At 43.3% G+C, this 22462-nt stretch overlaps 1 protein-coding gene and 33 non-coding genes across 34 annotated transcripts; all 34 read right to left on the minus strand.

Moving 5' to 3' along the window:
- Positions 1–305: 305 nt before the first annotated feature.
- Positions 306–377, minus strand: TRNAP-CGG (transfer RNA proline (anticodon CGG)). The gene has a single exon. It is a non-coding gene; the product is annotated as a tRNA-Pro (tRNA).
- A 563-nt stretch (positions 378–940) lies between these two features.
- TRNAP-CGG (transfer RNA proline (anticodon CGG)) lies at positions 941–1012 on the minus strand. The gene has a single exon. It is a non-coding gene; the product is annotated as a tRNA-Pro (tRNA).
- A 724-nt stretch (positions 1013–1736) lies between these two features.
- On the minus strand, positions 1737–1808 carry TRNAP-CGG (transfer RNA proline (anticodon CGG)). Its single transcript has one exon. It is a non-coding gene; the product is annotated as a tRNA-Pro (tRNA).
- Positions 1809–2533: 725 nt separating this feature from the next.
- TRNAP-UGG (transfer RNA proline (anticodon UGG)) lies at positions 2534–2605 on the minus strand. The gene has a single exon. It is a non-coding gene; the product is annotated as a tRNA-Pro (tRNA).
- Positions 2606–2694: 89 nt separating this feature from the next.
- On the minus strand, positions 2695–2766 carry TRNAP-CGG (transfer RNA proline (anticodon CGG)). Its single transcript has one exon. It is a non-coding gene; the product is annotated as a tRNA-Pro (tRNA).
- A 249-nt stretch (positions 2767–3015) lies between these two features.
- Positions 3016–3087, minus strand: TRNAP-CGG (transfer RNA proline (anticodon CGG)). The gene has a single exon. It is a non-coding gene; the product is annotated as a tRNA-Pro (tRNA).
- An 89-nt stretch (positions 3088–3176) lies between these two features.
- TRNAP-CGG (transfer RNA proline (anticodon CGG)) lies at positions 3177–3248 on the minus strand. Its single transcript has one exon. It is a non-coding gene; the product is annotated as a tRNA-Pro (tRNA).
- An 87-nt stretch (positions 3249–3335) lies between these two features.
- Positions 3336–3407, minus strand: TRNAP-CGG (transfer RNA proline (anticodon CGG)). Its single transcript has one exon. It is a non-coding gene; the product is annotated as a tRNA-Pro (tRNA).
- An 886-nt stretch (positions 3408–4293) lies between these two features.
- Positions 4294–4365, minus strand: TRNAP-CGG (transfer RNA proline (anticodon CGG)). The gene has a single exon. It is a non-coding gene; the product is annotated as a tRNA-Pro (tRNA).
- Positions 4366–4449: 84 nt separating this feature from the next.
- TRNAP-CGG (transfer RNA proline (anticodon CGG)) lies at positions 4450–4521 on the minus strand. Its single transcript has one exon. It is a non-coding gene; the product is annotated as a tRNA-Pro (tRNA).
- Positions 4522–4930: 409 nt separating this feature from the next.
- Positions 4931–5002, minus strand: TRNAP-CGG (transfer RNA proline (anticodon CGG)). The gene has a single exon. It is a non-coding gene; the product is annotated as a tRNA-Pro (tRNA).
- An 89-nt stretch (positions 5003–5091) lies between these two features.
- Positions 5092–5163, minus strand: TRNAP-CGG (transfer RNA proline (anticodon CGG)). The gene has a single exon. It is a non-coding gene; the product is annotated as a tRNA-Pro (tRNA).
- A 728-nt stretch (positions 5164–5891) lies between these two features.
- On the minus strand, positions 5892–5963 carry TRNAP-UGG (transfer RNA proline (anticodon UGG)). Its single transcript has one exon. It is a non-coding gene; the product is annotated as a tRNA-Pro (tRNA).
- Positions 5964–6373: 410 nt separating this feature from the next.
- Positions 6374–6445, minus strand: TRNAP-CGG (transfer RNA proline (anticodon CGG)). Its single transcript has one exon. It is a non-coding gene; the product is annotated as a tRNA-Pro (tRNA).
- Positions 6446–6533: 88 nt separating this feature from the next.
- On the minus strand, positions 6534–6605 carry TRNAP-UGG (transfer RNA proline (anticodon UGG)). Its single transcript has one exon. It is a non-coding gene; the product is annotated as a tRNA-Pro (tRNA).
- Positions 6606–6854: 249 nt separating this feature from the next.
- Positions 6855–6926, minus strand: TRNAP-CGG (transfer RNA proline (anticodon CGG)). The gene has a single exon. It is a non-coding gene; the product is annotated as a tRNA-Pro (tRNA).
- A 572-nt stretch (positions 6927–7498) lies between these two features.
- On the minus strand, positions 7499–7570 carry TRNAP-UGG (transfer RNA proline (anticodon UGG)). Its single transcript has one exon. It is a non-coding gene; the product is annotated as a tRNA-Pro (tRNA).
- Positions 7571–7820: 250 nt separating this feature from the next.
- TRNAP-CGG (transfer RNA proline (anticodon CGG)) lies at positions 7821–7892 on the minus strand. The gene has a single exon. It is a non-coding gene; the product is annotated as a tRNA-Pro (tRNA).
- A 404-nt stretch (positions 7893–8296) lies between these two features.
- Positions 8297–8368, minus strand: TRNAP-CGG (transfer RNA proline (anticodon CGG)). Its single transcript has one exon. It is a non-coding gene; the product is annotated as a tRNA-Pro (tRNA).
- Positions 8369–8455: 87 nt separating this feature from the next.
- Positions 8456–8527, minus strand: TRNAP-CGG (transfer RNA proline (anticodon CGG)). The gene has a single exon. It is a non-coding gene; the product is annotated as a tRNA-Pro (tRNA).
- Positions 8528–9252: 725 nt separating this feature from the next.
- TRNAP-UGG (transfer RNA proline (anticodon UGG)) lies at positions 9253–9324 on the minus strand. Its single transcript has one exon. It is a non-coding gene; the product is annotated as a tRNA-Pro (tRNA).
- Positions 9325–9413: 89 nt separating this feature from the next.
- On the minus strand, positions 9414–9485 carry TRNAP-CGG (transfer RNA proline (anticodon CGG)). The gene has a single exon. It is a non-coding gene; the product is annotated as a tRNA-Pro (tRNA).
- A 249-nt stretch (positions 9486–9734) lies between these two features.
- TRNAP-CGG (transfer RNA proline (anticodon CGG)) lies at positions 9735–9806 on the minus strand. The gene has a single exon. It is a non-coding gene; the product is annotated as a tRNA-Pro (tRNA).
- Positions 9807–9895: 89 nt separating this feature from the next.
- TRNAP-CGG (transfer RNA proline (anticodon CGG)) lies at positions 9896–9967 on the minus strand. The gene has a single exon. It is a non-coding gene; the product is annotated as a tRNA-Pro (tRNA).
- Positions 9968–10054: 87 nt separating this feature from the next.
- TRNAP-CGG (transfer RNA proline (anticodon CGG)) lies at positions 10055–10126 on the minus strand. Its single transcript has one exon. It is a non-coding gene; the product is annotated as a tRNA-Pro (tRNA).
- Positions 10127–10851: 725 nt separating this feature from the next.
- On the minus strand, positions 10852–10923 carry TRNAP-UGG (transfer RNA proline (anticodon UGG)). Its single transcript has one exon. It is a non-coding gene; the product is annotated as a tRNA-Pro (tRNA).
- Positions 10924–11012: 89 nt separating this feature from the next.
- TRNAP-CGG (transfer RNA proline (anticodon CGG)) lies at positions 11013–11084 on the minus strand. Its single transcript has one exon. It is a non-coding gene; the product is annotated as a tRNA-Pro (tRNA).
- An 84-nt stretch (positions 11085–11168) lies between these two features.
- On the minus strand, positions 11169–11240 carry TRNAP-CGG (transfer RNA proline (anticodon CGG)). Its single transcript has one exon. It is a non-coding gene; the product is annotated as a tRNA-Pro (tRNA).
- An 88-nt stretch (positions 11241–11328) lies between these two features.
- On the minus strand, positions 11329–11400 carry TRNAP-UGG (transfer RNA proline (anticodon UGG)). The gene has a single exon. It is a non-coding gene; the product is annotated as a tRNA-Pro (tRNA).
- A 249-nt stretch (positions 11401–11649) lies between these two features.
- Positions 11650–11721, minus strand: TRNAP-CGG (transfer RNA proline (anticodon CGG)). Its single transcript has one exon. It is a non-coding gene; the product is annotated as a tRNA-Pro (tRNA).
- Positions 11722–11810: 89 nt separating this feature from the next.
- TRNAP-CGG (transfer RNA proline (anticodon CGG)) lies at positions 11811–11882 on the minus strand. Its single transcript has one exon. It is a non-coding gene; the product is annotated as a tRNA-Pro (tRNA).
- Positions 11883–11971: 89 nt separating this feature from the next.
- On the minus strand, positions 11972–12043 carry TRNAP-CGG (transfer RNA proline (anticodon CGG)). Its single transcript has one exon. It is a non-coding gene; the product is annotated as a tRNA-Pro (tRNA).
- A 1524-nt stretch (positions 12044–13567) lies between these two features.
- On the minus strand, positions 13568–13639 carry TRNAP-UGG (transfer RNA proline (anticodon UGG)). Its single transcript has one exon. It is a non-coding gene; the product is annotated as a tRNA-Pro (tRNA).
- A 5807-nt stretch (positions 13640–19446) lies between these two features.
- On the minus strand, positions 19447–22232 carry LOC149640252 (uncharacterized). The gene is made up of 4 exons (XM_089850626.1): positions 20900–22232; positions 20650–20811; positions 19700–19730; positions 19447–19625 (listed from the first exon to the last, which is right to left on the minus strand). Exons 1-4 carry the CDS (start codon positions 21878–21880, stop codon positions 19447–19449), a joined length of 1353 nt encoding a protein of 450 aa, XP_089706752.1. The 5' UTR covers positions 21881–22232.
- Positions 22233–22462: the final 230 nt, after the last annotated feature.

Below are 22462 nucleotides of genomic sequence, written 5' to 3' on the forward strand. Positions count from 1 at the left end.
GAACCCAGGACTACTCGCACCCAAAGCGAGTATCATACCCCTAGACCAACGGACCATGTATGTAACTGAAACATGCTCAACTCATAGGACTACCCTGTCAATAGTTGCGATTAAATAGTCACTAAATTACTTCTGCAAAAACTCGGGTCCGTCCGGGATATGAACCCAGGACTACTCGCCCCCAAAGCGAGTATCATACCCCTAGACCAACGGACCATGTATGAAACTGACATATGCTCAACTCGTAGGACTACCCTGTCAATAGTTGCGATTAAATAGTCACTAAATTCCTTCTACAAAGACTAGGGTCCGTCCGGGATTTGAACCCGGGACCACTCACACCCGAAGCGAGTATCATACCCCTAGACCAACGGACCAAGTCTGAAACTATAACATGCTCAACTCGTAGGGTACAATTTAACTAGTTGCATTTAAATAGTAACTAAATCACTTCTAAAAAACTCGGGTCCGTCCGGGATATGAACCCAGGACCACTCGCACCCAAAGCGAGTATCATACCCCTAGACCAACGGGACTGTATGACACTGAAACATGCTAAACTCATAGGCCTACAATTTTACCATTTCTGTTTAAATAGTCAATTACTTCTGCAAAAACTTGGGTCCGTCCGGGATTTTAACCCGTGACCACTCACACCCGAAGCGAGTATCATACCCCTAGACCAACGGACCATGTATGTAACTGAAACATGCTTTACTCATAGGACTACCCTGTCAATAGTTGCGATTAAATAGTCACTAAATTACTTCTACAAAGACTAGGGTCCGTCCGGGATTTGAACCCGGGACCACTCACACCCGAAGCGAGTATCATACCCCTAGACCAACTTACCATGTATGAAACTGAAACATGCTCAACTCGTAGGGTACAATTTAACTAGTTGCATTTAAATAGTCACTAAATTACTTCTGCAAAATTCGGGTCCGTCCGGGATTTGAACCCGGGACCACTCACACCCGAAGCGAGTATCATACCCCTAGACCAACGGACCATGTATGTAACGGAATCATGCTCAACTCGTAGGACTACCCTGTTAATAGTTGCAATTAAATAGTCACTGAATTCCTTCTGCAAAAATCGGGTCCGTCCGGGATTTGAACCCGGGACCACTCTCACTTAAAGCGAGTATCATACCCCTCGACCAACGGATCATGTATGTAGCTGAAACATGCTCGACTCATAGGACTACCCTGTCAATAGTTGCGATTAAAAAGTCACTAAATTACTTCTGCAAAACTCGGGTCCGTCCGGGATATGAACCCAGGACTACTCGCACCCAAAGCGAGTATCATACCCCTAGACCAACGGGACTGTATGACACTGAAACATGCTAAACTCATAGGCCTACAATTTTACCATTTCTGTTTAAATAGTCAATTACTACTGCAAAAACTTGGGTCCGTCCGGGATTTTAACCCGTGACCACTCACACCCGAAGCGAGTATCATACCCCTAGACCAACGGACCATGTATGTAACTGAAACATGCTTTACTCATAGGACTACCCTGTCAATAGTTGCGATTAAATAGTCACTAAATTACTTCTACAAAGACTAGGGTCCGTCCGGGATTTGAACCCGGGACCACTCACACCCGAAGCGAGTATCATACCCCTAGACCAACTTACCATGTATGAAACTGAAACATGCTCAACTCGTAGGGTACAATTTAACTAGTTGCATTTAAATAGTCACTAAATTACTTCTGCAAAACTCGGGTCCGTCCGGGATTTGAACCCGGGACCACTCACACCCGAAGCGAGTATCATACCCCTAGACCAACGGACCATGTATGTAACGGAATCATGCTCAACTCGTAGGACTACCCTGTTAATAGTTGCAATTAAATAGTCACTGAATTCCTTCTGCAAAAATCGGGTCCGTCCGGGATTTGAACCCGGGACCACTCTCACTTAAAGCGAGTATCATACCCCTCGACCAACGGATCATGTATGTAGCTGAAACATGCTCGACTCATAGGACTACCCTGTCAATAGTTGCGATTAAAAAGTCACTAAATTACTTCTGCAAAACTCGGGTCCGTCCGGGATATGAACCCAGGACTACTCGCACCCAAAGCGAGTATCATACCCCTAGACCAACGGGACTGTATGACACTGAAACATGCTTAACTCATAGGCCTATAATTTAACTAGTTGTATTTAAATAGTCGCTAAATTACTTCTGCAAAACTCGGGTCCGTCCGGGATTTGAACCCGGGACCACTCGCACCCAAAGCGAGTATCATACCCCTAGACCATCGGGCCATGTATGTAACTGAAACATGCTCAACTCGTAGGGTACAATTTAACTAGTTGCATTTAAATAGTCACTAAATTACTTCTGCAAAACTTGGGTCCGTCCGGGATTTGAACCCGGGACCACTCGCACCCAAAGCGACTATCATACCCCTAGACCAACGGGACTGTATGACACTGAAACATGCTTAACTCATAGGCCTATAATTTAACTAGTTGTATTTAAATAGTCGCTAAATTACTTCTGCAAAACTCGGGTCCGTCCGGGATTTGAACCCGGGACCACTCGCACCCAAAGCGAGTATCATACCCCTGGACCAACGGACCATGAATGAATCTGAAACATGCTCAACTCGTAGGACTACCCTGTCAATAGTTGCGATTAAATAGTCACTAAATTCCTTCTACAAATACTAGGGTCCGTCCGGGATTTGAACCCGGGACCACTCACACCCGAAGCGAGTATCATACCCCTAGACCAACGGACCATGTATGTAACTGAATCATGCTCAACTCATAGGACTACCCTGTCAATAGTTACAATTAAATAGTCACTAAATTCCTTCTGCAAAAATCGGGTCCGTCCGGGATTTGAACCCGGGACCACTCGCACTTAAAGCGAGTATCATACCCCTAGACCATCGGGCCATGTATGTAACTGAAACATGCTCAACTCGTAGGACTACCCTGTCAATAGTTGCAATTAAATAGTCACTAAATTCCTTCTACAAATACTAGGGTCCGTCCGGGATTTGAACCCGGGACCACTCACACCCGAAGCGAGTATCATACCCCTAGACCAACGGACCATGTATGTAACTGAAACATGCTTTACTCATAGGACTACCCTGTCAATAGTTGCGATTAAATAGTCACTAAATTACTTCTACAAAGACTAGGGTCCGTCCGGGATTTGAACCCGGGACCACTCACACCCGAAGCGAGTATCATACCCCTAGACCAACGGACCATGTATGAAACTGAAACATGCTCAACTCGTAGGGTACAATTTAACTAGTTGCATTTAAATAGTCACTAAATTACTTCTGCAAAACTCGGGTCCGTCCGGGATTTGAACCCGGGACCACTCACACCCGAAGCGAGTATCATACCCCTAGACCAACGGACCATGTATGTAACGGAATCATGCTCAACTCGTAGGACTACCCTGTTAATAGTTGCAATTAAATAGTCACTGAATTCCTTCTGCAAAAATCGGGTCCGTCCGGGATTTGAACCCGGGACCACTCTCACTTAAAGCGAGTATCATACCCCTCGACCAACGGATCATGTATGTAGCTGAAACATGCTCGACTCATAGGACTACCCTGTCAATAGTTGCGATTAAAAAGTCACTAAATTACTTCTGCAAAACTCGGGTCCGTCCGGGATATGAACCCAGGACTACTCGCACCCAAAGCGAGTATCATACCCCTAGACCAACGGGACTGTATGACACTGAAACATGCTTAACTCATAGGCCTATAATTTAACTAGTTGTATTTAAATAGTCGCTAAATTACTTCTGCAAAACTCGGGTCCGTCCGGGATTTGAACCCGGGACCACTCGCACCCAAAGCGAGTATCATACCCCTAGACCATCGGGCCATGTATGTAACTGAAACATGCTCAACTCGTAGGGTACAATTTAACTAGTTGCATTTAAATAGTCGCTAAATTACTTCTGCAAAACTTGGGTCCGTCCGGGATTTGAACCCGGGACCACTCGCACCCAAAGCGACTATCATACCCCTAGACCAACGGGACTGTATGACACTGAAACATGCTTAACTCATAGGCCTATAATTTAACTAGTTGTATTTAAATAGTCGCTAAATTACTTCTGCAAAACTCGGGTCCGTCCGGGATTTGAAACCGGGACCACTCGCACCCAAAGCGAGTATCATACCCCTGGACCAACGGACCATGAATGAATCTGAAACATGCTCAACTCGTAGGACTACCCTGTCAATAGTTGCGATTAAATAGTCACTAAATTCCTTCTACAAATACTAGGGTCCGTCCGGGATTTGAACCCGGGACCACTCACACCCGAAGCGAGTATCATACCCCTAGACCAACGGACCAAGTATGAATCCATAGCGTGCTCAACTCGTAGGGTACAATTTAACTATTTGTGTTTAAATAGTCAATTACTTCTGCAAAAACTCGGGTCCGTCCGGGAATTGAACCCGTGACCACTCACACCCGAAGCGAGTATCATACCCCTAGACCAACGGACCATGTATGTAAATGAATCATGCTCAACTCATAGGACTACCCTGTCAATAGTTGCAATTAAATAGTCACTAAATTCCTTCTGCAAAAATCGGATCCGTCCGGGATTTGAACCCGGGACCACTCGCACCCAAAGCGAGTATCATACTCCTAGACCAACGGACCATGTATGTAACTGAATCATGCTCAACTCATAGGACTACCCTGTCAATAGTTAGAATTAAATAGTCACTAAATTCCTTCTGCAAAAATCGGGTCCGTCCGGGATTTGAACCCGGGACCACTCGCACTTAAAGCGAGTATCATACCCCTAGACCATCGGGCCATGTATGTAACTGAAACATGCTCAACTCGTAGGACTACCCTGTCAATAGTTGCGATTAAATAGTCACTAAATTCCTTCTACAAATACTAGGGTCCGTCCGGGATTTGAACCCGGGACCACTCACACCCGAAGCGAGTATCATACCCCTAGACCAACGGACCATGTATGTAACGGAATCATGCTCAACTCATAGGACTACCCTGTTAATAGTTGCGATTAAATAGTCACTGAATTCCTTCTGCAAAAACTCGGGTCCGTCCGGGAATTGAACCCGTGACCACTCACACCCGAAGCGAGTATCATACCCCTAGACCAACGGACCATGTATGTAAATGAATCATGCTCAACTCTTTGGACTACCCTGTCAATAGTTGCAATTAAATAGTCACTAAATTCCTTCTGCAAAAATCGGGTCCGTCCAGGATTTGAACCCGGGACCACTCGCACCCACAGCGAGTATCTTACCCCTAGACCAACGGACCATGTACGTAACTGAATCATGCTCAACTCATAGGACTACCCTGTCAATAGTTACAATTAAATAGTCACTAAATTCCTTCTGCAAAAATCGGGTCCGTCCGGATTTGAACCCGGGACCACTCGCACTTAAAGCGAGTATCATACCCCTAGACCATCGGGCCATGTATGTAACTGAAACATGCTCAACTCGTAGGACTACCCTGTCAATAGTTGCGATTAAATAGTCACTGAATTCCTTCTGCAAAAATTGGGTCCGTCCGGGATTTGAACCCGGGACCACTCTCACTTAAAGCGAGTATCATACCCCTCGACCAACGGATCATGTATGTAGCTGAAACATGCTCGACTCATAGGACTATCCTGTCAATAGTTGCGATTAAATAGTCACTAAATTCCTTCTACAAAGACTAGGGTCCGTCCAAGATTTGAACCCGGGACCACTCACACCCGAAGCGAGTATCATACCCCTAGACCAACGGACCATGTATGTAAATGAATCATGCTCAACTCTTAGGACTACTCTGTCAATAGTTGCAATTAAATAGTCACTAAATTCCTTCTGCAAAAATCGGGTCCGTCCGGGATTTGAACCCGGGACCACTCGCACCCAAAGCGAGTATCATACCCCTAGACCAACGGACCATGTATGTAACTGAATCATGCTCAGCTCATAGGACTACCCTGTCAATAGTTGCAATTAAATAGTCACTAAATTCCTTCTGCAAAAATCGGGTCCGTCCGGGATTTGAAACCGGGACCACTCGCACCCAAAGCGAGTATCATACCCCTCGACCAACGGATCATGTATGTAGCTGAAACATGCTCGACTCATAGGACTACCCTGTCAATAGTTGCATTTAAATAGTCTCTAAATTACTTCTGCAAAAACTCGGGTCCGTCCGGGATTTGAACCCGGGACCACTCACACCCGAAGCGAGTATCATACCCCTCGACCAACGGATCATGTATGTAGCTGAAACATGCTCGACTCATAGGACTATCCTGTCAATAGTTGCGATTAAATAGTCACTAAATTCCTTCTACAAAGACTAGGGTCCGTCCGGGATTTGAACCCGGGTCCACTCACACCCGAAGCGAGTATCATACCCCTAGACCAACGGACCATGTATGTAAATGAATCATGCTCAACTCTTAGGACTACTCTGTCAATAGTTGCAATTAAATAGTCACTAAATTCCTTCTGCAAAAATCGGGTCCGTCCGGGATTTGAACCCGGGACCACTCGCACCCAAAGCGAGTATCATACCCCTAGACCAACGGACCATGTATGTAACTGAATCATGCTCAGCTCCTAGGACTACCCTGTCAATAGTTGCAATTAAATAGTCACTAAATTCCTTCTGCAAAAATCGGGTCCGTCCGGGATTTGAAACCGGGACCACTCGCACCCAAAGCGAGTATCATACCCCTCGACCAACGGATCATGTATGTAGCTGAAACATGCTCGACTCATAGGACTACCCTGTCAATAGTTGCATTTAAATAGTCTCTAAATTACTTCTGCAAAAACTCGGGTCCGTCCGGGATTTGAACCCGGGACCACTCACACCCGAAGCGAGTATCATACCCCTAGACCAACGGACCATGTATGTAACTGAAACATGCTCAACTAATAGGACTACCCTGTCAATAGTTGCGATTAAATAGTCACTAAATTACTTCTGCAAAAACTCGGGTCCGTCCGGGATATGAACCCAGGACTACTCGCACCCAAAGCGAGTATCATACCCCTAGACCAACGGACCATGTATGAAACTGACATATGCTCAACTCGTAGGACTACCCTGTCAATAGTTGCGATTAAATAGTCACTAAATTCCTTCTACAAAGACTAGGGTCCGTCCGGGATTTGAACCCGGGACCACTCACACCCGAAGCGAGTTAAATACCCCTAGACCAACGGACCATGTATGTAACGGAATCATGCTCAACTCATAGGACTACCCTGTTAATAGTTGCGATTAAATAGTCACTGAATTCCTTCTGCAAAAACTCGGGTCCGTCCGGGAATTGAATCCGTGACCACTCACACCCGAAGCGAGTATCATACCCCTAGACCAACGGACCGTGTATGTAAATGAATCATGCTCAACTCTTAGGACTACCCTGTCAATAGTTGCAATTAAATAGTCTCTAAATTACTTCTGCAAAAACTCGGGCCCGTCCGGGATTTGAACCCGGGACCACTCGCACCCAAAGCGAGTATCATACCCCTAGACCAACGGACCATGTATGTAACTGAAACATGCTCAACTCATAGGACTACCCTGTCAATAGTTGCGATTAAATAGTCACTAAATTACTTCTGCAAAAACTCGGGTCCGTCCGGGATATGAACCCAGGACTACTCGCACCCAAAGCGAGTATCATACCCCTAGACCAACGGACCATGTATGAAACTGACATATGCTCAACTCGTAGGACTACCCTGTCAATAGTTGCGATTAAATAGTCACTAAATTCCTTCTACAAAGACTAGGGTCCGTCCGGGATTTGAACCCGGGACCACTCACACCCGAAGCGAGTATCATACCCCTAGACCAACGGACCAAGTATGAAACTATAACATGCTCAACTCGTAGGGTACAATTTAACTAGTTGCATTTAAATAGTAACTAAATCACTTCTAAAAAACTCGGGTCCGTCCGGGATATGAACCCAGGACCACTCGCACCCAAAGCGAGTATCATACCCCTAGACCAACGGGACTGTATGACACTGAAACATGCTAAACTCATAGGCCTACAATTTTACCATTTCTGTTTAAATAGTCAATTACTACTGCAAAAACTTGGGTCCGTCCGGGATTTTAACCCGTGACCACTCACACCCGAAGCGAGTATCATACCCCTAGACCAACGGACCATGTATGTAACTGAAACATGCTTTACTCATAGGACTACCCTGTCAATAGTTGCGATTAAATAGTCACTAAATTACTTCTACAAAGACTAGGGTCCGTCCGGGATTTGAACCCGGGACCACTCACACCCGAAGCGAGTATCATACCCCTAGACCAACGGACCATGTATGAAACTGAAACATGCTCAACTCGTAGGGTACAATTTAACTAGTTGCATTTAAATAGTCACTAAATTACTTCTGCAAAACTCGGGTCCGTCCGGGATTTGAACCCGGGACCACTCACACCCGAAGCGAGTATCATACCCCTAGACCAACGGACCATGTATGTAACGGAATCATGCTCAACTCGTAGGACTACCCTGTTAATAGTTGCAATTAAATAGTCACTGAATTCCTTCTGCAAAAATCGGGTCCGTCCGGGATTTGAACCCGGGACCACCCTCACTTAAAGCGAGTATCATACCCCTCGACCAACGGATCATGTATGTAGCTGAAACATGCTCGACTCATAGGACTACCCTGTCAATAGTTGCGATTAAAAAGTCACTAAATTACTTCTGCAAAACTCGGGTCCGTCCGGGATATGAACCCAGGACTACTCGCACCCAAAGCGAGTATCATACCCCTAGACCAACGGGACTGTATGACACTGAAACATGCTTAACTCATAGGCCTATAATTTAACTAGTTGTATTTAAATAGTCGCTAAATTACTTCTGCAAAACTCGGGTCCGTCCGGGATTTGAACCCGGGACCACTCGCACCCAAAGCGAGTATCATACCCCTAGACCATCGGGCCATGTATGTAACTGAAACATGCTCAACTCGTAGGGTACAATTTAACTAGTTGCATTTAAATAGTCACTAAATTACTTCTGCAAAACTTGGGTCCGTCCGGGATTTGAACCCGGGACCACTCGCACCCAAAGCGACTATCATACCCCTAGACCAACGGGACTGTATGACACTGAAACATGCTTAACTCATAGGCCTATAATTTAACTAGTTGTATTTAAATAGTCGCTAAATTACTTCTGCAAAACTCGGGTCCGTCCGGGATTTGAACCCGGGACCACTCGCACCCAAAGCGAGTATCATACCCCTGGACCAACGGACCATGAATGAATCTGAAACATGCTCAACTCGTAGGACTACCCTGTCAATAGTTGCGATTAAATAGTCACTAAATTCCTTCTACAAATACTAGGGTCCGTCCGGGATTTGAACCCGGGACCACTCACACCCGAAGCGAGTATCATACCCCTAGACCAACGGACCATGTATGTAACTGAATCATGCTCAACTCATAGGACTACCCTGTCAATAGTTACAATTAAATAGTCACTAAATTCCTTCTGCAAAAATCGGGTCCGTCCGGGATTTGAACCCGGGACCACTCGCACTTAAAGCGAGTATCATACCCCTAGACCATCGGGCCATGTATGTAACTGAAACATGCTCAACTCGTAGGACTACCCTGTCAATAGTTGCGATTAAATAGTCACTAAATTCCTTCTACAAATACTAGGGTCCGTCCGGGATTTGAACCCGGGACCACTCACACCCGAAGCGAGTATCATACCCCTAGACCAACGGACCATGTATGTAACTGAAACATGCTTTACTCATAGGACTACCCTGTCAATAGTTGCGATTAAATAGTCACTAAATTACTTCTACAAAGACTAGGGTCCGTCCGGGATTTGAACCCGGGACCACTCACACCCGAAGCGAGTATCATACCCCTAGACCAACGGACCATGTATGAAACTGAAACATGCTCAACTCGTAGGGTACAATTTAACTAGTTGCATTTAAATAGTCACTAAATTACTTCTGCAAAACTCGGGTCCGTCCGGGATTTGAACCCGGGACCACTCACACCCGAAGCGAGTATCATACCCCTAGACCAACGGACCATGTATGTAACGGAATCATGCTCAACTCGTAGGACTACCCTGTTAATAGTTGCAATTAAATAGTCACTGAATTCCTTCTGCAAAAATCGGGTCCGTCCGGGATTTGAACCCGGGACCACTCTCACTTAAAGCGAGTATCATACCCCTCGACCAACGGATCATGTATGTAGCTGAAACATGCTCGACTCATAGGACTACCCTGTCAATAGTTGCGATTAAAAAGTCACTAAATTACTTCTGCAAAACTCGGGTCCGTCCGGGATATGAACCCAGGACTACTCGCACCCAAAGCGAGTATCATACCCCTAGACCAACGGGACTGTATGACACTGAAACATGCTTAACTCATAGGCCTATAATTTAACTAGTTGTATTTAAATAGTCGCTAAATTACTTCTGCAAAACTCGGGTCCGTCCGGGATTTGAACCCGGGACCACTCGCACCCAAAGCGAGTATCATACCCCTAGACCATCGGGCCATGTATGTAACTGAAACATGCTCAACTCGTAGGGTACAATTTAACTAGTTGCATTTAAATAGTCACTAAATTACTTCTGCAAAACTTGGGTCCGTCCGGGATTTGAACCCGGGACCACTCGCACCCAAAGCGACTATCATACCCCTAGACCAACGGGACTGTATGACACTGAAACATGCTTAACTCATAGGCCTATAATTTAACTAGTTGTATTTAAATAGTCGCTAAATTACTTCTGCAAAACTCGGGTCCGTCCGGGATTTGAACCCGGGACCACTCGCACCCAAAGCGAGTATCATACCCCTGGACCAACGGACCATGAATGAATCTGAAACATGCTCAACTCGTAGGACTACCCTGTCAATAGTTGCGATTAAATAGTCACTAAATTCCTTCTACAAATACTAGGGTCCGTCCGGGATTTGAACCCGGGACCACTCACACCCGAAGCGAGTATCATACCCCTAGACCAACGGACCAAGTATGAATCCATAGCGTGCTCAACTCGTAGGGTACAATTTAACTATTTGTGTTTAAATAGTCAATTACTTCTGCAAAAACTCGGGTCCGTCCGGGAATTGAACCCGTGACCACTCACACCCGAAGCGAGTATCATACCCCTAGACCAACGGACCATGTATGTAAATGAATCATGCTCAACTCATAGGACTACCCTGTCAATAGTTGCAATTAAATAGTCACTAAATTCCTTCTGCAAAAATCGGGTCCGTCCGGGATTTGAACCCGGGACCACTCGCACCCAAAGCGAGTATCATACCCCTAGACCAACGGACCATGTATGTAACTGAATCATGCTCAACTCATAGGACTACCCTGTCAATAGTTACAATTAAATAGTCACTAAATTCCTTCTGCAAAAATCGGGTCCGTCCGGGATTTGAACCCGGGACCACTCGCACTTAAAGCGAGTATCATACCCCTAGACCATCGGGCCATGTATGTAACTGAAACATGCTCAACTCGTAGGACTACCCTGTCAATAGTTGCGATTAAATAGTCACTAAATTCCTTCTACAAATACTAGGGTCCGTCCGGGATTTGAACCCGGGACCACTCACACCCGAAGCGAGTATCATACCCCTAGACCAACGGACCATGTATGTAACGGAATCATGCTCAACTCATAGGACTACCCTGTTAATAGTTGCGATTAAATAGTCACTGAATTCCTTCTGCAAAAACTCGGGTCCGTCCGGGAATTGAACCCGTGACCACTCACACCCGAAGCGAGTATCATACCCCTAGACCAACGGACCATGTATGTAAATGAATCATGCTCAACTCTTTGGACTACCCTGTCAATAGTTGCAATTAAATAGTCACTAAATTCCTTCTGCAAATACTAGGGTCCGTCCGGGATTTGAACCCGGGACCACTCACACCCGAAGCGAGTATCATACCCCTAGACCAACGGACCATGTATGTAACGGAATCATGCTCAACTCATAGGACTACCCTGTCAATAGTTGCAATTAAATAGTCACTAAATTCCTTCTGCAAAAATCGGGTCCGTCCAGGATTTGAACCCGGGACCACTCGCACCCACAGCGAGTATCTTACCCCTAGACCAACGGACCATGTACGTAACTGAATCATGCTCAACTCATAGGACTACCCTGTCAATAGTTACAATTAAATAGTCACTAAATTCCTTCTGCAAAAATCGGGTCCGTCCGGATTTGAACCCGGGACCACTCGCACTTAAAGCGAGTATCATACCCCTAGACCATCGGGCCATGTATGTAACTGAAACATGCTCAACTCGTAGGACTACCCTGTCAATAGTTGCGATTAAATAGTCACTGAATTCCTTCTGCAAAAATTGGGTCCGTCCGGGATTTGAACCCGGGACCACTCTCACTTAAAGCGAGTATCATATCCCTCGACCAACGGATCATGTATGTAGCTGAAACATGCTCGACTCATAGGACTATCCTGTCAATAGTTGCATTTAAATAGTCTCTAAATTACTTCTGCAAAAACTCGGGGCTGTCCGGGATTTGAACCCGGGACCACTCACACCCGAAGCGAGTATCATACCCCTAGACCAACGGACCATGTATGTAACTGAAACATGCTCAACTCGTAGGACTACCCTGTCAATAGTTGCGATTAAATAGTCACTAAATTACTTCTGCAAAACTCGGGTCCGTCCGGGATATGAACCCAGGACTACTCGCACCCAAAGCGAGTATCATACCCCTAGACCAACGGGACTGTATGACACTGAAACATCCTTAACTCGTAGGGTACAATTTAACTAGTTGCATTTAAATAGTCACTAAATTACTTCTGCAAAACTCGGGTCCGTCCGGGATTTGAACCCGGGACCACTCGCACCCAAAGCGACTATCATACCCCTAGACCAACGGGACTGTATGACACTGAAACATGCTTAACTCATAGGCCTATAATTTAACTAGTTGTATTTAAATAGTCGCTAAATTACTTCTGCAAAACACGGGTCCGTCCGGGATTTGAACCCGGGACCACTCGCACCCAAAGCGAGTATCATACCCCTGGAACAACGGACCATGTATGAAACTGAAACATGCTCAACTCGTAGGACTACCCTGTCAATAGTTGCGATTAAATAGTCACTAAATTCCTTCTACAAAGACTAGGGTCCGTCCGGGATTTGAACCCGGGACCACTCGCACCCAAAGCGAGTATCATACCCCTAGACCATCGGACCATGTATGTAACTGAAACATGCTCAACTCGTAGGGTACAATTTAACTAGTTGCATTTAAATAGTCACTAAATTACTTCTGCAAAACTCGGGTCCGTCCGGGATTTGAACCCGGGACCACTCGCACCCAAAGCGACTATCATACCCCTAGACCAACGGGACTGTATGACACTGAAATATGCTTAACTCATAGGCCTATAATTTAACTAGTTGTATTTAAATAGTCGCTAAATTACTTCTGCAAAACACGGGTCCGTCCGGGATTTGAACCCGGGACCACTCGCACCCAAAGCGAGTATCATACCCCTAGACCAACGGACCATGTATGAAACTGAAACATGCTCAACTCGTAGGACTACCCTGTCAATAGTTGCGATTAAATAGTCACTAAATTCCTTCTACAAAGACTAGGGTCCGTCCGGGATTTGAACCCGGGACCACTCGCACTTAAAGCGAGTATCATACCCCTCAACCAACGGATCATGAATGTAGCTGAAACATGCTCGACTCATAGGACTACCCTGTCAATAGTTGCATTTAAATAGTCTCTAAATTACTTCTGCAAAAACTCGGGGCTGTCCGGGATTTTAACGCGGGACCACTCACACCCGAATTAAAACAGCTGTAGACTACAGGGGCTGAGCTACAGCCTGTAGTCGGCTAGTAGCTGGTGTTGTTTACTAAAAATGTATGCGTTCAATGAGTTGTTTTAGCATTTTTATGATTTTAATCATGGTGCGGGTCGAGGTTTACGAATTCAACGTAATTTGTGAAATAAAATAACAAGCGTGGACACTGTATGATCTATGTTTTAAGAGGAATTTGACGACGAGGGACGACAGACTCGACAGTAAGTAAAACCTTTATGAGGCCTTTGCCCCACGTTGACTGAGCCCCTTTGTCACATTATCTCAAATTATCACATATCATAATAATTTCAACCTTTGTTATCTTATGATGGGAATATTGTTATAAAGTTGGTAACTCTCGATTTTGAAGGTAGATACTGTCTTGTGACACTTGAAGTTCCGAATTATCTTATAAACAGACAAACATCGTCAGCCGATATCGTAATTAAACTGATGTCACTATCAAAGCTTAACCGAAATACAAATTTAAATTTTTTTAAATTCGGCGAATCTTTAAAACATATCATTAATTTTCTACTGAAAAAGATATTCACCTATTTTTACTTCTAAAAACTAAGCCCAAACCGAATTTATGACCGATAACGATCACCGATAGTATTTACCTCGCTTCTGAAATGGAAAACGAAATTTGCGAGTAGGAGTAGCGTTTAAAATATTTATGGATTATTTACCTAATATTAATACTCGGCAATTGTCTCGATTAGTAAAATCAATTATCTTAAAGGTTACCTTTAACGATACCTGGGACCCTATTCTCTAAGGTCCTTTTGGAGGAATTTCGATCCGAATCTTTTCATTCGGAGTCAATTTCTCCGAATGAAAATAAAACGTATTCTGTAAGAACCTTATCCTAATCATACGGTGATAACCTCTCCGAATCATTCGGCAACCGAAAGAGATGGCCGAATCGAGCATTCGGATATTTTACCGCCTCTCTTCCCTCCATCAATCTTAGATTCGCGGAACTTTCGCCGGAGATTTCTAGTATTTTTCCCCGTACCTTTTCGCTGGCACCTTGGCTGCGGTTCATATTCTTATTTAGTATGGCTGCTTTGTTTTTTCAACTCAAGCTTTGCGATTTGAACATGGTAATCGCATTGCCCGTCGCGATTTACGAGTTCAAAGGGTTTTTCGAGACTTAAAATCAAGCGTGGGCAAAATTTTAGGTTAAAGCGGGAAATGGCTTTAGGCCTTGGCGGGCCTTGGCGAAATCTACAAGGTAGAACTAGATCGACGGCTTTTTGGTAGATTTAAAGGTAAAAAAACGTCGTTGAATTTATCCTACATTTAAGGGATAATTTCGCGAGATCCAAATACTTAACACAGATTTAATTGTTCATTTTAATACTTTTTCTACCGGGGCTTGTAAGTTAGAGCCACCTATTTTTGACCAATTGCATCAATTATTTATAATTACTAGATTAAATTTGGTTATTTCGTTTAGCATCTATTTAAATTATTAAATTTTGGTAGGTGTGTAACCATTGATAGAGGGCTAATGATCTACATTAATGAATTTATCATATCTCACGAGATCCACACAATTGGATTATAATTTGTGATTAATTAACGTTGTTATTCTAGGTTCTCATTGCCTCATATTTAACCCTACTAAAACTTGCGCTAAGTTTCATTCAAAATTCGACGTATATTAACTGTTGTTTAGCGTGTTCTTTAATACCCATTTTAAAAGAATATTATGAAGCAATTTAAGAATAAATAATTTTATTAATCAAAAATAAATAAATAAATAAATAAGGAAAAAAAGCTCTTATTCCTATCTTAAGAAAAGAAATCGAAAAAGAGAACAAGTTGGGAAAACCAAAATATTACCTCTCCGAGTCAAGAGGTCTACTACTACAAACTTATTTACCTAGATATGGAATTATTTCTCTTTTTTGAAGTAAAAATTTACGAAATATTGAAGCAGTATTCCAAGCATAGCGAATAATACAGTATAGCAGACGACATTTTACATCCAATAAGGATAAATCTTGGACACATGGAAATCAGTCAATGGGGAAAAGATCAGGAAATGAAGTCTACGCTTCAGCTGTTTACCGTATATTCTGATAGCTACATTCACAACTGGTTTGCAGTGTAAACACTATCGTCTCGTCTCACCCAAAGAAAATATACGCTCCGGGAATGGAAGCTATGTCTCGGGGTTGGGTTGACCAAGGAACTTCCGGTCTATGCAATTTCAATGTAGCCGGAAATACCTCGGTCAACCGAGCCTGCCTTTGGAGCGTACTAGGAGGGGAGAGACAAAAATTTACACTAGAGGAAGCTACACTTACCATTCCTGGGGCGTGTATCTTCTTTGTCTCACCTCAACAATATTCTTAGTTTGCCAACATGAATGTTAACGTTAAATAACACCAAAGCTAAATTGTAGCTAGACGCACTGATAGTCAATGCGCACCATAAAGAGAATAAAAGGTCTGTAGCTACTACCCGTTTACCATTAGCCCTTTTACTATTTTAATTGCCACCATGATCTTTTCTTCTATTATAAAATCTTAACCTGATTATTTAACAGTGTATTTAACTTTCGGCTCACTCTGAACCGTTGATGTCTCTTCATTTCAGACACGAAAATCAAAGCCCAAAGTTTACTTCACCTCAGGCCTCAATTATTTACTCTTTGTTTCACTAAGCCTATTGCGGATGATACTTAATATACCCGCCGGAGTCTAGGTCTTAGTTTTCTTCATGAAATCACTCAACCAAGGATTATTCTATATACAGATGTAGTATAGCTTAAGCAATATATAAACAGCCATTTCAAATAACAATATTAAAAAAAATCTTTGGAATATCAAAATGAAACGGAGCTTTAAAGCTACAAAAGTACTAAATGCATCATAATTACGAAAAATACTTCCACATATTCACTTTATATTATGGAAAAAGGGAATATTAAGGTTCTGTATGATTTCTTAACACATCAACACAAGGCTAACTGCTAACACGACGCACTAGTGTAACAATGGACGGACACACACAGACAAAAACATAGACTGCTTATTAACTCTTTCCGTAATAATTTTGAGTTGAGAAACAAGATTATCTTTAATATTTAAATAAATATAATTATTTTTAATTATTTTAATCTTCAATAATTAACATTAATAATAGTTAAATCGTTTAAAATAAAGTTATACCTATTATCATCTCAAACTTTGCTAATATTGACGTTTAAAGTGAAGGGTACCCCTCTTGCCCGCTTTCTTCAGATTTTGGGGTATATATACGATTCGTTTCCATTATAATAGTAAGGAAAAAGCGCAATTGCGAAAACCTTCGGTGGTCGATCCCACCTTAGGGAGGCTAGACGTTTCTCGTAACCCTAGCTGATCGCCGCGTATATCCTAAAACCAAACGATGATAATGGAGTAGAAGCCCATGAGACAGATTGGTGTCTATGTGGAATAGACGGAAGACCAGTAGATGGTGGTGTTTAGAAGCCAGAATGTACAGATTGGTGTCCAAGTGGGATGGACAAAGACCAGAAGATGGTGGTGATTAGAAGCCAGTATGGACAGACTGGTGTCCAAGTGGAATGGACGAAGACCAGAAGATGGTGGTCATTAGAAGCCGGTATGTACAGACTGGTGTCCATGTGGAATGGACGAAGATCAAAAGATGATGGTGATTAGAAGCCGGTAAGTACAGACTGGTGTCCGTGTGGAATGGACAAAGACCAGAAGATGGTGGTGTGAGAACTCAAGTAGAGGAGCCATTTCCGTGACTGTGAAAGCAGTTCGGAAATGGCGAACACGTTTGCTCCGATTTGTAAACTGCGAACGCGGTCACGTGGGGTCTGACAGACAGACAGACAGACAGACAGACAGACAGACAGACAGACACACACACACACACAGACACGGTCAGTGCATTACCTCTCCGTGACGTCATCGTCACTCGGAGAGGTAAAAATTGCTTTGTATTGAATGTGTTCCCAATACAAAGACCATTTCCCAAAATTTCCACTCCTTGGGAAAAACCAAAGTTTCCATCCCTTCAATTTGAAAGCGCGCCAAATAAAATTGTCCAATAAAGAAAAAGTGGGCGTCAAAAAGTACCACGTGGCTTAAGAGGAAGTGACGTCCATTTGCACTGAGAGAAAATTTTCGAAGTATCCGAATGACGATAAGGATTGGGGTTAGAGAATACGGTTTGTTCGGTCCACTCCGAATGAGCCCGATCCGAATCATAAGGATTCGGAGTGATCCGAATGATTTTCGATTTTTAGAGAATAGCCGCCCTGGAATATTTTGGAAAATCCCAGGGAACTAAAGGGGAAAGTAGCGCTCAATTTCAAAGGGTTTTCAAATAAATGAAAATATTAAACATTGAGAAAATAATTAAGTTTGTTGAATTCTTATTTGAAACAAAACTTCGAAAAGTTTCGATTTTTGCTCTCCTAAATCTTTAAAATTAAATTTAATCGTTACAAAAAATATATATTTTAATTTTCATAGAAAAAACTCGTAAATTCATGAGAAATAGTTTGCATGAATAAGTTTTGCAAATAAATTGATTCTTTAGTTCTTGAAAATGACCATTAGAGTTCGCTGGACATTATTTAAAAGAAACGGAAAATAAAGTCTTCGTTGCATTTGCGAATAAAAAAGTTAGTGAGTTATTTACAAAGTTGAAATATTTGGCGAAAACTTTAATTTGAAATGATTGAGTTATTTGGTCCGGAATTATCGCGAAAACTTACACGGGAAGTTCGTTCCCCAAGACACGACGCGACACAAATTAATAAAATGTTGAAAACTCATTTAAATATTTTGAAATCCGTAAATGGTTTTAATTGTTCGTCACTAATTCTTGAAATAGAGACTAAATTGAAAATGGCGTCAATTCGGCAAATTGTCGAATCCCGAACTGAGGAAATGAGCAACTGAAGTTCGTGTCTTACTGGAAGGTAGTCCAATGATGAGGAAGGTCAAAGTGGAGAAGGGAACACTCTTTTACGGACACCGTTTAGACGGGGGAAGAAGGTGGTGTCCAGTTGTCGGGACAGTGGTCGAATTGACGGACAACAATTCCAGATGAAGGGAAAGTGAAAGGAACCACGAGAAAGAACTGCCAGAAGATACTTAAAGGGAAAGTGAACTGTCCACTATAATCCAAAGAGATTTTCTAATGGTGGTCGTCTGTCCATTTTCCCCTTGAACAACCTTTACAGGTTGTGCTTGACCACCATGTCCTGAATCTCAAGCAGAGCCTGTCTCCTCAGTAGAAGGGGCGAGGTTTGGATTAAGGTAAATATTGGGTTTAGGTTAAGTATGAGGTTGGGTTAGATCCGGAGGGGTAAGGTTGGTGTGTTGAATGAGGTTTCCCCTTCCCCGAGGTCAGGCTTCCTGAGTTGGCATGCGGTCACTTTACTTCTCTTAGGATAGGGGTCAAAAATGGAAACGTAGTTCTTTTCGGTGGTCCTTCACTCGCTCAACTTCTTAAGGTTCATTTCCCTTCATTTGCAATTGATATCTCGACCAAGTCGACCGTATCCGTTATCCGTCTGGACTTCTGATGCGTACGCGACGAACACTCGTGTCGTTTCATCCGGAATGATCTCCCGCGTTCGCGTACACGTTCATCCTTCCCAACTTCTACGGAGTGACGACGAGATGACGTTGATCCTGAAAATAAAAACAATGAAACGTCTCTGTTACAATGAAACTTTTCAAGAATTTCAAATTTGTACCGACCTTACGTAAACTTGGATGAAACAAGAAGAAATTCGTCTTCTCAAAACAAGATCTTCAGAATTTAAGGCGACTGGATGTTGATGTTAGTTTCCTGTGACGTAGAAGGTGAAAAGGGTAAGAGAAATAAGACTAAGTTCAATCTTTAGCGTGATTTTAAGAGTGGCTAAAAGTGCGCCTCCTAAAATAGTAAAAAAATGTGAGAGGTGGCAATAAACGAGATATTTAGCAGTAATATGGGGGTTCAAACATGTCCATTTAGTGTTATTTTGAAAAAGGTTGAAATTTATCAGCCGATAAAAACAGGCACATATTTAATCGCTCCTGTAATGTTCTTGCTAAGCCTATTTTGAAAATTTTAATTTATGCGGCAACCTCTTGCGTAATTATGACGTCAAAGGGAATAGAAAATAATGCCAGCGTATTTCAAATATCACAATAGATTAAAAGGGTGAACCCGAGTTTCAAAATATTTCTAAAATTTGCATCTCGTTTAAAGGCCAACTTCCATCAAAAAGAGTTCTAGCGAAGTGAAAACCGAGTGCTCATCGAGACTAACAATGGAGTAGCGACCGTGCCGATTTTCAAATCCCCGCAGGGGTAAAAGATGGAAGGGTTCTATAGCTAACTGAAAGCCGTGCTGCAATGTGGTTCTAGCGAACAGAAGATGAACAATAGAGAATTTCCTTTGGGGAAAAGCAAAAATTCGAGAGGAAATAAATTTAAATAAATTAAGTTATCGAGAACATTTCCAACTTTTGTTAGTCTCGATGCTCGCTTTTCAGTTCGCTAGAAGCCTTTTCGCTGAAAGTAGACCTTTAATTGTTAACCCATTTTAACGAAGCTTGTCTTATTTCAAAGAGAAAGAGACCCCCTACCTCTTTAAATTGGATATAGAAATTTAAGCGCATTATATGATAGCTTCGAGCCTTTTCAGTTCGTTTCGAGAAAAGCTTACCTTTTCAGTTATTGAGGGTTGACGGTCGTTCCTCCAGAGTTGTCTCCCAGGTTTATGTTTCTTTGTTCTATCGGAGTGTTGTTTATTGTTGTCGGCCCGAAGATGTTGATGGTCCCTTGATTCACTAGGTTGAACTGTTGCCCTTGACTCGCCGGCGCAGAACTGTTATTGAGTCTCATCCTCATTTTGGCATTGCGTAGGTTCATCTTGGATAAGGTCTCCGTCAATTGGGCCAGATCCCTTTCCCGGCCTCAATCTCGTCAATGTCACTTCTCGAAGGGCCGGCGCTGTTTATCGGCGTCTCACTCGATCCACTTAATTCCGATCTTTCTCGCTTCAGTTCTCCAATCTCACTCTCTAATTTCTCTTTTTCAATCCTGAGCGACGAGACTTGAATTTCCAATCTTTCCTTGTCTTCGTTCAAGACGGATACATCCGCGGGTAGATTTGAATTCTCTTCAGTCTGAACGGATCTCGATCCCGCCGCCTCGCTCTTTGCTCCTTCGTTCGAAATTTCTCTTTCTTCTGCCTTCCTTTTTTCGTGTTCATCAAACAATTTTTCAATTTGTTTTTTAACGGAATCTTTCGCGTAGGACAAAGCGGTGCGACCAACATTGTTAGTCAAGTGGATGTCGGCGCCGTTTTCCAGCAACAATCCGACGACTTCCAAGTGGCCCTTATAGGAAGCGATTGACAAGGGTGTGACGCCATCGTTTCGAGCCCCATTGACTTGCGCCCCATTTTGGATCAAGAGACGTACGACGTCCAAGTGACCATTCTGGGAAGCCATGAACAAGGGTGTGGTGCCATCGTTACGAGCCTGATTGACTTGCGCCCCCTTTTGGATCAAGTGGGTGACGACGTCCAAATGACCATTCTCAGAAGCGATATACAAGGGTGTGGCGCCACTATTTTTGGCCTGATTGACTTGCGCCCCGTTTTGGATCAGGTGAGGGACGACGTCCAATTTGCCTTGCCAGGATGCCAAGTATAAGGGTGTTCTGCCTTCATTGTCGAAGGCCCCAATTCGAGCTCCTTTTCCAAGAAGTAGTTCGACAATTTCAACATGTCCATTTTGGGCAGCGACGTGTAACGCCGTGCCACCATTTTCCTCCTCCCGCTTGTCTGGGTCTTCCCCTCTGGCTAATAATGTCTTTACTCTTTTTACGTCACCATCCCGCGAAGCTTCGTGTAAGTTCGGTGAATTCCCTTTTCTTCTGAACCACTCCATCAGTTTCCCAGGATTTAATTCCTAAGAAAGTTCTTGTTTCAAGGGCGATTGTGGATCTTAATTTTAAAAGTGGCCAATTGGTGACTGCGTAATTCGGGACATTGTTCCTCCCAACACATTCGTGTATTTACACGGGGAAGTACACTAATGGGTGTTGACGTCAGGGACAGGGAAGTAACAGTGTTCGGGAGCTTCATTTTGTTCCTCGTTGTCGGTTGACGCTCATTTCATTTCAGCGCGTTCTTATTTTGAGTCTAAAAACATTAAAGACACGCCTTCAAAACCAAATATTGATAGCTATGGAGTTTTAAACTGCACTCACTTGGATTGAAATGGCCCATCAGGGTTGGGATCTTTCACCATCGCGTCGGTGTTTTTCGTTGGCCTCGAATTTTTGTTTTCCCAACTCGAGAAATGATCGTCCGCTGTAAGACAGATGAATCAGTGATTTGGAACCTTCAAAATCCGCAATTACTCGATTCGACGTAGTTTGCCCGAACTGAAATTGTCTGTGTCGTGAAATTACCTGGAAAATGTCTTTGAAGCAGTTTAGAAGAGAGGCCGAAGACTCCGTTGTTTCAT

This window comes from Phalangium opilio, unplaced genomic scaffold (assembly GCF_054372755.1).
Source record: "Phalangium opilio isolate 3A_F unplaced genomic scaffold, DU_Popi_V2 ptg000093l_1, whole genome shotgun sequence".
Classification (NCBI taxonomy): Eukaryota; Metazoa; Arthropoda; class Arachnida; order Opiliones; family Phalangiidae; genus Phalangium; species Phalangium opilio.